We start from the raw sequence: 17,584 nt of genomic DNA, 5'->3' as shown, positions 1-17,584 counted from the left end.
GAAGTGACGCATCTTTGATCCTGGCGGCAGGGAGGGAGGGCGAGATCATGGCTACCACGCACAGCGGAGGAGTGAGCGGCTCCGGTAAACCGCTCACCGCGGAGCAGGTACCGAGACGAGGGGGGAGGAAAGAGCTAGGGTCGGGGTGTGACATATAGAGCTTGCGTGAGGCGCTGATGAAACTGTCTTTAGCTGTTCCACGTGTCAGATTACTTCTCAACGCCCTGTGCGTGTATCAGTGTGATGCTCTGGGGAAACTTGATCCTTAACTGTTTGTGCTGTGTTCCTGCATTGAGTTTATCAGTCTGGTGCCTGCATGGGCTCTTAACTAAGGAAACTGTATCTTCAGCTGTCAGTGCTGTCTTCCTGCCCTGAGTGTTATCAAGCTGATGCCTGTAAGGGGCTTTAAGGAAACTGTATCTTCAGCTGGCTGTACTGTGTGCCTGCCTCTGATGAAGCTCTTATCCTCAGCAGTCAGTGCTGTCTTCCTGCCCTGAGTGTTATCAATCTGCTGCCTGTAAGGGGCTTTAAGGAAACTGTATCTTCAGCTGGCTGTACTGTGTGCCTGCCTCTGATGAAGCTCTTATCCTCAGCTGTCAGTGCTGTCTTCCTGCCCTGAGTGTTATCAAGCTGATGCCTGTAAGGGGCTTTAAGGAAACTGTATCTTCAGCTGGCTGTACTGTGTGCCTGCCTCTGATGAAGCTCTTATCCTCAGCTGTCAGTGCTGTCTTCCTGCCCCGAGTGTTATCAAGCTGATGCCTGTAAGGGGCTTTAAGGAAACTGTATCTTCAGCTGGCTGTACTGTGTGCCTGCCTCTGATGAAGCTCTTATCCTCAGCTGTCAGTGCTGTCTTCCTGCCCCGAGTGTTATCAAGCTGATGCCTGTAAGGGGCTTTAAGGAAACTGTATCTTCAGCTGGCTGTACTGTGTGCCTGCCTCTGATGAAGCTCTTATCCTCAGCTGTCAGTGCTGTCTTCCTGCCCCGAGTGTTATCAAGCTGATGCCTGTAAGGGGCTTTAAGGAAACTGTATCTTCAGCTGGCTGTACTGTGTGCCTGCCTCTGATGAAGCTCTTATCCTCAGCTGTCAGTGCTGTCTTCCTGCCCCGAGTGTTATCAATCTGATGCCTGTAAGGGGCTTTAAGGAAACTGTATCTTCAGCTGGCTGTACTGTGTGCCTGCCTCTGATGAAGCTCTTATCCTCAGCTGTCAGTGCTGTCTTCCTGCCCTGAGTGTTATCAAGCTGATGCCTGTAAGGGGCTTTAAGGAAACTGTATTTTCAGCTGGCTGTACTGTGTGCCTGCCTCTGATGAAGCTCTTATCCTCAGCTGTCAGTGCTGTCTTCCTGCCCAGAGTGATATCAATCTGATGCCTGTAAGGGGCTTTAAGGAAACTGTATCTTCAGCTGGCTGTACTGTGTGCCTGCCTCTGATGAAGCTCTTATCCTCAGCTGTCAGTGCTGTCTTCATGCCCTGAGTGTTATCAATCTGATGCCTGTAAGGGGCTTTAAGGAAACTGTATCTTCAGCTGGCTGTACTGTGTGCCTGCCTCTGATGAAGCTCTTATCCTCAGCTGTCAGTGCTGTCTTCCTGCCCTGAGTGTTATCAAGCTGATGCCTGTAAGGGGCTTTAAGGAAACTGTATCTTCAGCTGGCTGTACTGTGTGCCTGCCTCTGATGAAGCTCTTAACCTCAGCTGTCAGTGCTGTCTTCCTGCCCTGAGTGTTATCAAGCTGATGCCTGTAAGGGGCTTTAAGGAAACTGTATCTTCAGCTGGCTGTACTGTGTGCCTGCCTCTGATGAAGCTCTTATCCTCAGCTGTCAGTGCTGTCTTCCTGCCCTGAGTGTTATCAATCTGCTGCCTGTAAGGGGCTTTAAGGAAACTGTATCTTCAGCTGGCTGTACTGTGTGCCTGCCTCTGATGAAGCTCTTATCCTCAGCTGTCAGTGCTGTCTTCCTGCCCTGAGTGTTATCAAGCTGCTGCCTGTAAGGGGCTTTAAGGAAACTGTATCTTCAGCTGGCTGTACTGTGTGCCTGCCTCTGATGAAGCTCTTATCCTCAGCTGTCAGTGCTGTCTTCCTGCCCTGAGTGTTATCAATCTGCTGCCTGTAAGGGGCTTTAAGGAAACTGTATCTTCAGCTGGCTGTACTGTGTGCCTGCCTCTGATGAAGCTCTTATCCTCAGCTGTCAGTGCTGTCTTCCTGCCCTGAGTGTTATCAATCTGCTGCCTGTAAGGGGCTTTAAGGAAACTGTATCTTCAGCTGGCTGTACTGTGTGCCTGCCTCTGATGAAGCTCTTATCCTCAGCTGTCAGTGCTGTCTTCCTGCCCCGAGTGTTATCAAGCTGATGCCTGTAAGGGGCTTTAAGGAAACTGTATCTTCAGCTGGCTGTACTGTGTGCCTGCCTCTGATGAAGCTCTTATCCTCAGCTGTCAGTGCTGTCTTCCTGCCCCGAGTGTTATCAAGCTGATGCCTGTAAGGGGCTTTAAGGAAACTGTATCTTCAGCTGGCTGTACTGTGTGCCTGCCTCTGATGAAGCTCTTATCCTCAGCTGTCAGTGCTGTCTTCCTGCCCTGAGTGTTATCAAGCTGATGCCTGTAAGGGGCTTTAAGGAAACTGTATCTTCAGCTGGCTGTACTGTGTGCCTGCCTCTGATGAAGCTCTTATCCTCAGCTGTCAGTGCTGTCTTCCTGCCCTGAGTGTTATCAATCTGATGCCTGTAAGGGGCTTTAAGGAAACTGTATCTTCAGCTGGCTGTACTGTGTGCCTGCCTCTGATGAAGCTCTTAGCCTCAGCTGTCAGTGCTGTCTTCCTGCCCAGAGTGATATCAATCTGATGCCTGTAAGGGGCTTTAAGGAAACTGTATCTTCAGCTGGCTGTACTGTGTGCCTGCCTCTGATGAAGCTCTTATCCTCAGCTGTCAGTGCTGTCTTCCTGCCCTGAGTGTTATCAATCTGATGCCTGTAAGGGGCTTTAAGGAAACTGTATCTTCAGCTGGCTGTACTGTGTGCCTGCCTCTGATGAAGCTCTTATCCTCAGCTGTCAGTGCTGTCTTCCTGCCCTGAGTGTTATCAAGCTGATGCCTGTAAGGGGCTTTAAGGAAACTGTATCTTCAGCTGGCTGTACTGTGTGCCTGCCTCTGATGAAGCTCTTATCCTCAGCTGTCAGTGCTGTCTTCCTGCCCAGAGTGATATCAATCTGATGCCTGTAAGGGGCTTTAAGGAAACTGTATCTTCAGCTGGCTGTACTGTGTGCCTGCCTCTGATGAAGCTCTTATCCTCAGCTGTCAGTGCTGTCTTCCTGCCCCGAGTGTTATCAAGCTGATGCCTGTAAGGGGCTTTAAGGAAACTGTATCTTCAGCTGGCTGTACTGTGTGCCTGCCTCTGATGAAGCTCTTATCCTCAGCTGTCAGTGCTGTCTTCCTGCCCCGAGTGTTATCAATCTGATGCCTGTAAGGGGCTTTAAGGAAACTGTATCTTCAGCTGGCTGTACTGTGTGCCTGCCTCTGATGAAGCTCTTATCCTCAGCTGTCAGTGCTGTCTTCCTGCCCAGAGTGATATCAATCTGATGCCTGTAAGGGGCTTTAAGGAAACTGTATCTTCAGCTGGCTGTACTGTGTGCCTGCCTCTGATGAAGCTCTTATCCTCAGCTGTCAGTGCTGTCTTCCTGCCCTGAGTGTTATCAATCTGATGCCTGTAAGGGGCTTTAAGGAAACTGTATCTTCAGCTGGCTGTACTGTGTGCCTGCCTCTGATGAAGCTCTTATCCTCAGCTGTCAGTGCTGTCTTCCTGCCCCGAGTGTTATCAAGCTGATGCCTGTAAGGGGCTTTAAGGAAACTGTATCTTCAGCTGGCTGTACTGTGTGCCTGTCTCTGATGAAGCTCTTATCCTCAGCTGTCAGTGCTGTCTTCCTGCCCTGAGTGTTATCAAGCTGATGCCTGTAAGGGGCTTTAAGGAAACTGTATCTTCAGCTGGCTGTACTGTGTGCCTGCCTCTGATGAAGCTCTTATCCTCAGCTGTCAGTGCTGTCTTCCTGCCCTGAGTGTTATCAAGCTGATGCCTGTAAGGGGCTTTAAGGAAACTGTATCTTCAGCTGGCTGTACTGTGTGCCTGCCTCTGATGAAGCTCTTATCCTCAGCTGTCAGTGCTGTCTTCCTGCCCTGAGTGTTATCAAGCTGATGCCTGTAAGGGGCTTTAAGGAAACTGTATCTTCAGCTGTTTGTCATGTGTTCCTGCATTGTGTATATCGATCTGATGGCCGCCTGGGGCTGTGATGCAGCTTTGGTGCGCTGAGGAAATTGGTATCTTTGGCTGGCTGTTCTAGATTTCTGCCTGAGCCTCTGATGAAGTTGTGTCTTGGGCTGGCTGTACTGTAACATAGTAAATGACGGCAGAAAAAGACCTGCATGGTCCATCCAGTCTGCCCAGCAAGATAAACTCATATGTGCTACTTTTTGTGTATACCCTACTTTGATTTGTACCTGTCCTCTTCAGGGCACAGACCGTATAAGTCTGCCCAGCACTATCCCCGCCCCCCAACCACCCGCCCCGCCTCCCACCACTGGCTCTGGCACAGACTGTATAAGTCTGCCCAGCACTATCCCCGCCTCCCAACCACCAGCCCAGCCTCCCACCACTGGCTCTGGCACAGACTGTATAAGTCTGCCCAGCACTATCCCCGCCTCCCAACCACCAGCCCAGCCTCCCACCACCGGCTCTGGCACAGACCGTATAAGTCTGCCCAGCACTATCCCCGCCTCCCGCCACCGGCTCTGACACCCAATCTCGGCTAAGCTCCTTAGGATCCATTCCTTCTGAACAGAATTCCTTTATGTTTATCCCACGCGTGTTTGAATTCTGTTACCGTTTTCATTTCCACCACCTCCCGCGGGAGGGCATTCCAAGCATCCACTACTCTCTCCGTGAAAAAATACTTCCTGACATTTTTCTTGAGTCTGCCCCCCTTCAATCTCATTTCATGTCCTCTCGTTCTACTGCCTTTGCACCTCCGGAAAAGGTTCGTTTGCGGATTAATACTTTTCAAATATTTGGCTGTACTGTATGCTTGTATTATGTGTAGCAGTGCTTGGGCAGGGTTCTGAAGATGTGCTCGTCAGTGGTCCATGCCATATTGATGTGACACCTGATTGAGGCATTGAAACTTGTCAGGCATTTTATTTTTATTTATTTGTAGCATTTGTATCCCACATTTTCCCACCAATTTGCAGGCTCAATGTGGCTTACATTTGCCGTAATGGCGGTTGCCATTTCCGGGTAACAGAATTACAAATGATATTGTGTTAAGGTGCATACATGCCTGGTATCAAACATGGAACATAACATGAATGGAACAGAACATGGTATGTATGTACACTATGTGCATACATACATGGTGAAGAAGAATAAATTAGGTAGTGTATGAAGGTTCCTGAGTAATAAATTGGATAATAGCACACATTAGGTCATCAACTATAGGGAGACCCTATTCGCCATAAGGTTAAAGTGGTACTGCTTAATCATTGATATCAAAGAGGTAGATCAGTCATGTGATAAGAGTTCGGTTTAGTATAGATCGTGTATAGTGTTGTTATTTGGTGTTTAAGATGGATGCTTCTGGTACACCTTCTTGAAGAGATCTGTTTTCAGTAGTCTTCGGAAGATGGTTATGTCTTGCGTTGTTTTTATGACCTTAGGAACTGCGTACCATAGCTGCGTGCAGATGTATGAGAAACTGGTCGCGTATGTGGATTTATATTTTAGCCCTTTGCAGCTAGGATAATGGTGATTGAGGAATGTGCGTGATGATCTTTTTGCATTCCTAATAGGCAAGTCTATAAGGTCTGACATGCAGGTTGGGGTCAACGATTTTATGTACCAGGGTACAAACTTTAAACGTAATTTGTTCTTTTAGTGGTAGCCAATGTAGTTTTTCTCTTAGGGGTTTGGCGCTTTCGTATTTCGTTTTCCCAAATATGAGTCTGGCATCACCACCCTACATGTATCTTCTTAAGAACATAAACGTTGCCATCAAGCCCGGTATCCTGTTTCCAACAATGACCAATCCAGGTCAGAAATACCTGGCAAGATCCCAAAAGTTGCAGTCCTAAACAGAGGCATAGGGTAACCTGAATAACCCCAAACACTGTAGGGCTATGTGTTAGCTACACTGGCTACTTAACATATACCCCAATGCTCAGAAGCATACTTAATCTCTGCACAATACTAACTGTATCTGATATCTTGTAATAACATTGTTAGCAACATTATGTAAGCCACATTGAGCCTGCAAATAGGTGGGAAAATGTGGGATACAAATGCAATAAATAATAATATGGACCCGCGCTAGAGGCCATTAGCGCTGTTCTAGCATCTGCATCAACTAGCGCAGAATGCTCAGAGGGGTCTAGTACGGGAACAACAAGCCTGCCAGGCATTAGCACAGATAGCATGCAAATGTAGTTAAGTGCATGTAAATGAGACCATTTGGTTTTCCTCATCAGTGCTCAGAAAATAGTGCTGCAATGTGCAGAAGTATCACACAGCGGTAGATGAAAATTAACATTGGGAAATAAGGACAAATCGGGGCTGGCGTAAGAGGGTCCTTAACAAGACTTGCTGAACGTTTGGAAATTAGGTGTTTCACATATTAAAAGTGTGGTTTTTTTTTTGTTACATTTGTACCCCACGCTTTCCCACTCATGGCAGGCTCTATGTGGCAGGCAATGGAGGGTTAAGCGACTTGCCCAGAGTCACAAGGAGCTGCCTGTGCCGGGAATCGAACTCAGTTCCTCAGTTCCCCAGGACCAAAGTCCACCACCCTAACCACTAGGCCACTCCTCCAGCGAAAATGATATAAAAATGTAGTTTACCCTGTTGCTCCAGCTGACACGCGCATGCGCTTTGCCGTGATGTATACCACCATACTGCAGCACATTTAATATTAATGTCTGTTAATTCTCATGTTAAACAACTAAAGGATGAGAGTAGAGGGTAATGGATTAGACATACCACCTTTGTGTGACAGTTTTAAAGTTGAAATGATCAGTTACTTTGAACATTATTAATGCAAAAATGTTGAAATGCAGCAAAATCCCTGACCCCTGTGGGAGATGGAAGGGCATGTTTTTACCCTGCTGTGCCCAGCGGAGGGGCTATACAGAACGATTACAGGGGCTGCCTTATCTGTCTCCTGGGGAGAGTGGAATAGAAAAAGTGGTCCTAGCAGCAACTGCTTTTGGCTAGACTGGCGGAGTTTGAATTGTGCAGTTCAAATGCAACAGTTGGTTCAGAAGCAGTAAGAGAAGGTACCTCATCCTTTAGCCAAGAGGGTGAATGAGGCTTGGGGACAAACGATGGGGTTACAAAGCAGTGAGGGGAAGGTGTGGATCCTTCTTCCACCCCTAGTCTCTACCCCCTTCTTCTTTCTCAACACCAATTACTGAGATGCCCCCTACCTTCCCCCCTGCTTTGAACTCCTAAACCTTATTCACTTGTTCAGAACCCTTATTTTATCATCCTCACTTTTTTTCCCTTATCTCTTGTTTGTCCTGTTTGTCTGTCCTAATTAGATTGTAAGCTCTGTTGAGCAGGGACTGTCTCTTCATGTTCAAGTGTACAGTGCTGCGTTTGTCTAGTAGCGCTATAGAAATGATAAGTAGTAGTAGTAGTAGTCTTTGGGATTCCGGAATCTTGCTGCTCTTTGGGATTCTGCACAGAATGTTGCTTCAGTGGGATTCTGGAATCTTGCTACTCTTTGTCCTTATCCCTTATTTGTCCTGTTTGTCCTAATTAGATTGTAAGCTCTGTCGAGCAGGGACTGTCTCTTCATGTTCAAGTATATAGCGCTGCGTACGTCTAGTAGCGCTATAGAAATGATAAGTAGTAGTAGTCTTTGGGATTCCGGAATCTTGCTGCTCTTTGGGATTCCACACAGAATGTTGCTACAGTGGGATTCCGGAATCTTGCTACTCTTTGTCCTTATCCCTTATTTGTCCTGTTTGTCCTGATTAGATTGTAAGCTCTGTCGAGCAGGGACTGTCTCTTCCTGTTCAAGTGTACAGCGCTGCGTACGTCTAGTAACGCTTTAGAAATAAGTAGTAGTAGTAGTGCTCGGGTCCTGTAAAGTGCTTCCCCATGGAGCTGTCTCCTCTTTGACATCTCATTTTGTTTATCTGCCAATTAAGTATTGTCTTTGGCATCATGTGTGCCTCCCCAGTATATCACCTTCACATTTTCTGCACTAGGCTAGATGAAGATCATGATCCTTTATGTTGGCTGTCTTTCCCTGTGGGTTCCCGTGATTACACATTTTACAGCATAATGCATTACAGGAATTTGTCCCATTCACTCTATATTATCTGGTGAAGTCAAAAGCCTGAAGTGAAATCGTTGCTGCTCTGTGATGGGAGTGTCTATCCCCCTGATATTCAAAAGCACTTAACCAACCGGAATCGGCACCTGGTTGGTTAAATGCCCCATAACCGGCTATCCGATGATATTCAGCAGGGAAAAAACGGCTATCTCCCATTGAGTATCACCAGATAGCAGCTAGGCGATATAACTGGCTAAGTCTGAATATCAACTTAGCCGGCTATCTTCAAACCGGCCAAAAATTAACCAGATATTCAATGCCAGTCACCAGAAATAGCCTGCCATTGAATATCCGTGTTTAACAAGGTACCTCATGAAAGGCTACAGAGGAAATTGGAGGGCCATGGGATAGGAGGAAATGTCCTATTGTGGATTAAAAACTGGTTGAAGGATAGGAAACAGAGAGTGGAGTTAAATGGGCAGTATTCACAATGGAGAAGGGTAGTTAGTGGGGTTCCTCAGGGGTCTGTGCTAGGACCGCTGCTTTTTAATATATTTATAAATGATTTAGAGATGGGAGTAACTAGCGAGGTAATTAAATTTGCTGATGACACAAAGTTTTTCAAAGTCATTAACTCGCGACAGGATTGTGAAAAATTACAGAAGGACCTTACGAGACTGGGAGACTAAATGGCAGATGACGTTTAATGTGAGCAAGTGCAAGGTGATGCATGTGGGAAAAAAGAACCTGAATTATAGCTACGTCATGCAAGGTTCCACGTTAGGAGTTACAGACCAAGAAAGGGATCTGGGTGTCGTTGTCGATAATACACTGAAACCTTCTGCTCAGTGTGCTGCTGCGGCTCGGAAAGCGAATAGAATGTTGGGTATTATTGGGAAAGGTATGGAAAACAGGTGTGAGGATGTTATAATGCCGTTGTATCGCTCCATGGTGCGACCGCACCTTGAGTATTGTGTTCAATTCTGGTCACCACATCTCAAGAAAGATATAGTGGAACTGGAAAAGGTGCAGCGAAGGGCGACTAAAATGATAGCGGGGATGGGACGACTTCCCTATGAAGAAAGACTAAGGAGGCTAGGGCTTTTCAGCTTGGAGAAGAGACGGCTAAGGGGAGACATGATAGAGGTGTATAAAATAATGAGTGGAGTGGAACAGGTGGATGTGAAGCGTCTGTTCACGCTTTCCAAAAATACTAGGACTAGGGGGCATGCGATGAAACTACAGTGTAGTAAATTTAAAACAAATTGGAGAAAATATTTCTTCACCCAACGTGTAATTAAACTCTGGAATTCGTTGCCGGAGAACGTGGTGAAGGCGGTTAGCTTGACAGAGTTTAAAAAGGGGTTAGACGGTTTCCTAAAGGACAAGTCCATAAACCGCTACTAAATGGACTTGGGAAAAATCCACAATTCCAGGAATAACATGTATAGAATGTTTGTACGTTTGGGAAGCTTGCCAGGTGCCCTTGGCCTGGATTGGCCGCTGTCATGGACAGGATGCTGGGCTCGATGGACCCTTGGTCTTTTCCCAGTATGGCATTACTTATGTACTTATGCAGGAGTTAGCCTGGCTAACTCCCACAGTCTGAATATCGGCCCCTGTGTTTTCTACATCCAATGTGACTGAAACTCTTCGTTTTCTTTCTTTCTATAATAGGTAGTGGCAGGATTTAATCGGCTGCGGCAGGAACAGCGGGGCATGGCTTCGAAAGCCGCTGAGCTGGAGATGGAGCTGAATGAACACAGGTGAGAGGCGATAAAGCTCAGGATTCTCTGAGGACCCAAAAGGGGCAAGTGAGGAAGTCTTTGATCTAGAAATGTGATTATTGAAATTCAAACTACAGCCCAATTCAAAAAGTTGAGACCACCTTTAGATATGTTCTGGAGGCGTGATTTAATAAACGCTTCCTGGAAAACATAACTGAATGGGATCATCGTGCGCAGGCAAACAGCACTAGTCCCTTGTTTGGCTTGCTGCCCACTGAGCATTGGGGAGGAATTGATCCTGTCCAGCATGCATTTGGACGCAATTAGCGTTCAGAGTCAGCAAGCTCGTTGTTTTACACACTCGCTGGCTCTGATCATCGTGCGCAGGCAGACAGCACTAGTCCGGTGTTTGCTTTTGATCATCTGCCTGTGCGTGAGGCTTCTTTTGTAGCACATTCACTCGGGGGGTCCGAATGAACTGGTGGTTTGTGGCGGAGGAAGGTTTATGGTAAATAAATACTGCATGGCTGCACCTCTTGTCTTCTGACCATGCTTTCCCTTTCCTCCAGTCTTGTTATCGACACACTCAAAGAGGTAGATCAAAACAGGAAGTGTTACCGTATGGTCGGGGGTGTGCTGGTGGAACGAACTGTGAAAGAAGTCCTCCCAGCCCTGGAAAATAACAAGGGACAGGTAACTCCAGTTTTTCTAAGAAATCTAGCTATAGTGATCTAGGCTTTTGTGACAAGCCAGATTGATTACTGTGACAACTTAGTTATGAATCGCTAAAACCCTGACTGTCGGAACACAAGGGATCTTGGAACAATCATAGATAATCCTAACCTTTTGGATAAAACCAGGGATCAGTTAGTCTGGTGTTAAAGAAAACGGGCAGAATTTGAGGCTAACTTAAAAGCCCACTTTTTCTTTTAGATCTTAACTTTTTATTCTCCTGTTCTTACCTATGCAGTTTTTAACCATTTCCAGTCATAAATGAGACTCCCTAATTCTATTATTTGTTCTGTATTGAATCAATTATAAGCTCTCCTGAGCAGGGTCTGTCTCCTCTGTGCAGGTGTACAGTGTTGCATACATCTAGTAGAACTATTGAAATCGGCAGCAGTAGTCATAGCTGCTGTTGTGTCTGTCTCTTGTTTGTTGCTTTGATTTTCCTTTAACAAACTTGGTTGGGCTGTGCAGTAACATGGAAGATTCCTGATGGGGTCGTGTGTCACTGCTGACAAACTCTGTTTCTCACGTCCCCCTTTTTAAAGTAAACTATCTTCTGGGAGGAGGAATAACCTGAGGTTTCTGAAGTTTCCCAAGTCACCTTTAATTTCACCTTTGGACATGCTTAAAAAATACTTTAATGAGATATTGGGGATTCCTATGGAGGGATGTCCCCCTATAACGAAGACTCAATGTATTTCAGGCGTTGTGAAAGAACAAAGAGAGCAACCACAGGCTCCTCCAGATTTAGATTTAACTGAGTTTCTTGAGAACTCTCTGGAGACAGTTACAGAGAGGACTACGTTGATTGTGTCCTTTGCTCTTGAACTGGACAGAAATAACATTTGAAGACTCTATTTTCGCCATTTAAATGATGTGTTTTGGGGGCAAAAAATTCAAATTTTTCCTGGCATGGCAAGAAGCACCCAAAAAAAGAGGAAAGAATTTCTTTTGTGTAAAATCAGAGTACTTAATGTGGGTGCTACTTTCATGTTAAAATTTCCTTGTAAATGCTTCGTAACCTATGAAGCGAATAATTACATATTTATTTCCCCTTCGAAATTATTAGAATTCATCTCATCTAAGGAAAATGTTAAATCACCTGTTGCTTCGCCTAATTAGAGCACTGTTATGCTGGCTGTAGACATCTGCCCCCCCCCCTCCCCCCCGTTATATTTATTTTTGCCTATTCTATGTGAAATATTTCCTAGCATCTTGATCTATTATTGGGGACAAATGTAAATCAAATATTCCATACTTTAACCAGAAGGTTGTAAGTTTTTCTTTTTACCTTTTAAATGATTCTGATATTCTTAAGTCTATGTTTATGGATGTAAATGCAAATTTATAAATAAATATTTAAAGAAAAAAAAGTAAGCCATCTTCTCTGCTCTCCGCTGCAGATCCACAAAATCATTGAGTCTCTGAACACACAGCTGCAGACCAAGGGCAAGGAGTTGAATGAGTTCCGTGAGAAGCACAACATAAGACTGATGGGCGAGGAGGAGCAGAAACAGTCACCCAAGGAGAGTGGGGATGGGCCGGGCAGCAAACCCAGCTCTGCGGGAGTCTTGGTCTCCTGAGATCCTTTCCCCACCAACTACAGCATCCTTGTAGAGCATCATTAACTTTATTCAGTTTGTTTTTTGGGGGGAGAGGGAGGGGTGTTACTCGTGTACTATTTTTGTTAAATACATATTTGAAACATGTCAGATGGCCTCAGGTTCTTCCATTCATTGTGTCTGAAAATGACCATCAGGGCTTCTGTAGCAAGGATGCAGCTGTCCTGATGATGATGAACAAAAGCTTAAGCATAGATGAGTTTGTAGTTTTGTATGTGGGTGTCTTAAATGAGGGAGAAGAATTTTTTTTTGTTATGTGGGGTGGATCTGATCTAAATCTGAATACGGTGTACAGAAAGCTTTCCCTTTTGTCTAGTCACTAGGTCTCTGAATAATTGGTACAGTTCTGTCCTGACAATTCATTCCTCCAAAGTAGGCTAAGGAAATTGTTGAGAGAGATCAAACAGAACCATAGAGGTTTCCAGCTGAGACTTGGGGAAAACGTTAAAATAATTTCAAGATTATTCCACAGTTGTGGCCTTTAAGGGAAAGTGGCAGAAAAGAAGCCGCTGTTGCAGAACAGTAATCAAACAAACATTCGATTATGTAGCTTCCTACTAATCCAGAACCTGTGGATAGTTGTGTTCAAGCAGCATCCAGTCCAGCTTCTCAGTATTTTCTGTCTCTAGCAGGTGGATGGACACACTTTTGAGCCTCTGGTTCTGAGTGATTTGCTCCTGGTCCAGTTGAGCTTTGTGGGTGGCTTGAGTCTGCAGAGTCATCTGGAGGTCTTCATATCCCTGTCTCTGGTGCCTTTCCCGTGGAGGTCTCCTTTTCCAGCACAACCCCCCCCCCCCCCCCCCCCCCCCCCCCCCCCCCGTTTTTGTTTTTTGTTTTTTAAACGGACCAAAGAGGTTTACTGAAGAGCTTGGGACAGAGTATCAGTCCTGATCTTTCTCATCTGGGGTAAGACTTGTGGATACTGTGAGCTTGTGGGGAGCAGCCAGCAGTGGCCCAAGCTGGTCTAACAGATTCATCTTCTCAGTTAAGGAAGGGTCTGGGACTACGTCCAGGTTCTGGGATCAGTAACAGCGGCGATGGAAGTGGTGCCATATGCGGCCATTACAAGCATCTCTTCTCAGCCGCTAGTCTCTGGACTTCATCTTCCTTGAATGCTGGTTTCCAGACAAGAGGATGCAGTGGTACATACTGATACCATCCATTCTCCCTCCAGATGCCTTCTGCACCTGTTTCCTCATCCAGGGAGGTCTTTTGGCAAGTTGAGGAGGGGTCCCTACTACTCGCAGAGGCGTAGGTACACCATCTTTACTTGCCAACCTCAACAGGCTCAATGCGCTCGTTCCCGTCAATAGCATTCGCCTAATGCTCCAGCATCTCCTCAGTTGAAGCAAGCGGCAAGCTTTTGACTGGCTCCAGCAGAGCATAGCCGATGTAAAAGTAATTGTGCTGGCCAGCTTACCGGTTGGGGGAAGCTGATGTTTTTCCATGAAAGGTGGCCCCTGATAACCGACTGGTGGGTTCTTCAAATAGTTCGTCTCGGTTACATCCTTCACTGGCGACAGAGACTACCAAATTGCCCACCACGAATACATCACTTCAGCTCTCAGCATGAGCAGGTACTTGCAGAAGAACTCTTCCCTTCTGAAGACCCATGCGATCGAGCCCGTTCCACCAGGGGAAGAAGGGTGAGGATTCTATTCTATGTATTGCCTCGCATCCAAGGGGGGGGGGGGGGGGGATGTGTCCCATCCTAGACCTAAGGGCCGTGAACAAAGTTCTGGTCAAAGAAAAGTTCAGGATGGTTTCCCTGGGCACCCTTTCCCCATGATTCAGGAACATGATTGGCTACGCTCTCTCTGGGAACACAGCATTTCCAAGACTATGTGTTGCCCTTTGGCCTCGCTTCAGCTCCCAGGGTCTTTACCAAATGTCTAGCATGTGTTCCCTTATCTGGACTATTGGTTGGTGAAGAGCACGTCAAAGGATGGTTCTCAAGAGTCCATGTGAAAGACTATTCGGGTGGTTGAGCTTGTAGAGTTCATTTCAAACTACTCCCAAGTCCCATCTCTACCCTGCTGATCAATTGGAATTCATTGGAGCCCTGCTCAATACGTAGAGTTCGAGCCTTCCTCCTGGGGCTGAGGGCGGACACTGTAGTCATACTGGCCTCAAGGGTTTGGATCGTTCAGCAGGTCACAGCTCAGCAGATGTTGAGGTTGGGTCACATGGCCTCCACAGTTTGTGATATGGCTCATCTTCACATGAAAACTGCCCAATTGACCCTATCTTCACAGTGATACCAGGCCACTGGGGATCTAGAAGATGTAATCTGAGTGTCCCCGGAGCTGGTTCGTTCCTTGCTTTGGTGGACAATTTAATCCATTTTGACTTGGACTTCCTTTCCAAATTCCTCATCCTTAGAAGTTGCTGATGACAGATAAGTCCTACCTGGGATGGGGGGGCTCATGTAGATGGGCTTCACACTCAAGGTGTCTGGTCGCCTAGGAAACAGATCTCTACATCATTCTCCTGGAGCTATGGGCTATTTGGAATGTGTTAAAGGCTTTCAGAGATTGGTTGTCTCACCAAGTTGTACTCATTCAAACAGGTATTCAGGTTGCAATATATTACACCAATAAGCAGGGAGGTACCAGATCTGCCTTCTGTGTCAGGATGCTGTGGGATTGGGCAGGCCAGCATGGAATGCTCCGGGTCACTTATCTGGTGGGTTAAAGCAACAGCCTGGCTGACAGACTGAGCAAGGTCATGAAACCGCACTTATGGTCGGTCAACATGGGCATTGCCCGGGAGATCTTCCGAGTGTGGGGCACCCCTCAGTGGATCTGTTTGGCACTCCAGTTAATCACAAAGTCTCTCAGTTCTGTTTCAGGCTACGGGCCCATGACAGACTAGCATCGGATGCCTTCCTCCTGCATTGGGGAACAGATCTTCTCTATGCATATCCTACCATACCCCTTGTGGGGAAGACTTTGCTGAAATTCAAGCAAGACTGTGGGACTATGATTCTGATTGCTCCTTACTGGCTCCGGCAGATTTGGTTCCCTCTTCTTCTGGAGTTATCCTCCGAAGAACTGTGGAGATTGGTGTTTTCTGACCTTCATCACGCGGGATGAGGGATCTCTTCTACATCCCAACCTCCGGTCTCTGGCTCTCACAGCATGGATGTTGAGAGCCTAGCATTTGCTTCCTCATGTTTTCCAGAGGGTGTCTCCAGGGTCTTGCTGGCCTCCAGCAAAGATTCCGCTAAGAGGTGTTACTCTTTTTATTTGCAAGAAGTCTTTATTGTCAGTGAACCAGAACAAACTTTACACAATACAGTTAGCAGGTGAGCACTTCTACATAGTGTGTACAAGGAGTCTGTTAGTACTGCCTGCGATATAACTTATAACAGTATCAAATTGCCTACAGTACTCTTTCTAAAATGGAGGTTTGCCATCTGGTTTGAGGGCAAGGCCCTAGATCCAGTTTCCTGCCTTACACAGAACCTGCTGGAGTACCTTCTACAACTTTCCAAGTCCTTTTCCTATTGCAAGGGTAGAGTACGTTATGTAGACCATTTTTAATTTATATATATATTTTTTTATACAGCAGAATGTAAAGAGGTATGAAGACTTTTGCAAGGCACGTGTACATATGCTGGTCTAAGTGACAAACTTAACTCATGCATATGACCTTTCTGTTGAAATGAACAAATATATTATTGCTGATATTTTGTCTTGATCTGTCAAGAAAAGAGTGGGTTGGGGGGGGGGGGGGGGGGTGTTACACAGTTACCTGAATAAGAAGTTGCATGTTTCTTATGCAACAGCAAGGACTTTGTGGAAGGGTTGAATGTTCCTGTAACATTTGCAGTGCAATACCAGGGCCTTGGGATGGCTCAGTAGGAGTGCTGTGTATACTATGCGTAGTATCTGAGCTCATTCCCCAGGGTGCCTAGGGAAGGTTCAGCGAGGGTTTATCCATTCCTCAATAGTGACGCTTACTGCTCATGAATCTTCACTGTAATGGATGGGTTAGGCATGGGTACCAGAGCAGCCCAGCGAGTTGCAAATGAAAGCTTATGGTGGCACAGCCTACTAAAAGTTGGTATTGATTTATTTGTATATTGAATGCATTTGATATACCACTCAAGCCTACATATAGGCATAGAGCAGTTCATATACAAATATCTGTACAGGCACTTTCTGTCCAAAATGGGCTCACAATCTATTTTTACCTGGGGCAATGGAGAATTAAGTGAGTTGCCCAGGGTCAGAAGGAGCTGCGGTGGGAAGCCGCATTGAGCCTGCCATGAGTGGGAAAGCGCAGGGTACAAATGTAACAAAAATAAAATAGATACTATTGGAGATTCTACATGGAATGTTGCTACTATTGGAGGTTCTACATGGAATGTTGCTACTATTGGAGATTCTACATGGAATGTTGCTACTGTTGGAGATTCTACATGGAATGTTGCTATTCCACTAGCAACATTCCATGTAGAAGGCTGCGCAGGCTTCTGTTTCTGTGAGTCTGACGTCCTGCACATACGTGCAGGACGTCAGACTCACAGAAGCAGAAGCCTGCGCGGCCACATTGGTGATCTGCAAGGGCCGACTTCTACATGGAATAGCAACATTCCATGTAGAATCTCCAATAGTAGCAACAGTGGAGGAGTGGCCTAGTGGTTAGGGTGGTGGACTTTGGTCCTGAGTTCGATTCCCACTTCAGGCACAGGCAGCTCCTTGTGACTCTGGGCAAGTCACTTAACCCTCCATTGCCCCATGTAAGCCGCATTGAGCCTGCCATGAGTGGGAAAGCGCAGGGTACAAATGTAACAAAAATAAAATAGATACTATTGGAGATTCTACATGGAATGTTGCTACTATTGGAGATTCTACATGGAATGTTGCTATTCCACTAGCAACATTCCATGTAGAAGGCTGCGCAGGCTTCTGTTTCTGTGAGTCTGACGTCCTGCACGTACATGCAGGACGTCAGACTCACAGAAGCAGAAGCCTGCGCGGCCACATTGGTGATCTGCAAGGGCCGACTTCTACATGGAATAGCAACATTCCATGTAGAATCTCCAATAGTAGCAACAGTGGAGGAGTGGCCTAGTGGTTAGGGTGGTGGACTTTGGTCCTGAGTTCGATTCCCACTTCAGGCACAGGCAGCTCCTTGTGACTCTGGGCAAGTCACTTAACCCTCCATTGCCCCATGTAAGCCGCATTGAGCCTG

General features: G+C 46.3%; 1 protein-coding gene across 1 annotated transcript; it reads left to right on the top strand.

The window, feature by feature from the left end:
• The first annotated feature begins 13 nt into the window (after positions 1-13).
• Positions 14-12,472, top strand: PFDN2 (prefoldin subunit 2). The gene is made up of 4 exons (XM_030187504.1): positions 14-107; positions 9,982-10,070; positions 10,601-10,724; positions 12,164-12,472. Exons 1-4 carry the CDS (start codon positions 48-50, stop codon positions 12,341-12,343), a joined length of 453 nt encoding a protein of 150 aa, XP_030043364.1. The 5' UTR covers positions 14-47; the 3' UTR covers positions 12,344-12,472.
• The last annotated feature ends 5,112 nt before the right edge of the window (positions 12,473-17,584 follow it).

Source organism: Microcaecilia unicolor, chromosome 14, assembly GCF_901765095.1.
Source record: "Microcaecilia unicolor chromosome 14, aMicUni1.1, whole genome shotgun sequence".
In the NCBI taxonomy this organism is placed as follows: Eukaryota; Metazoa; Chordata; class Amphibia; order Gymnophiona; family Siphonopidae; genus Microcaecilia; species Microcaecilia unicolor.
The sequence above is the reverse complement of the archived record's forward strand: the minus strand, read 5'-3'. Positions and strand labels throughout refer to the sequence as shown.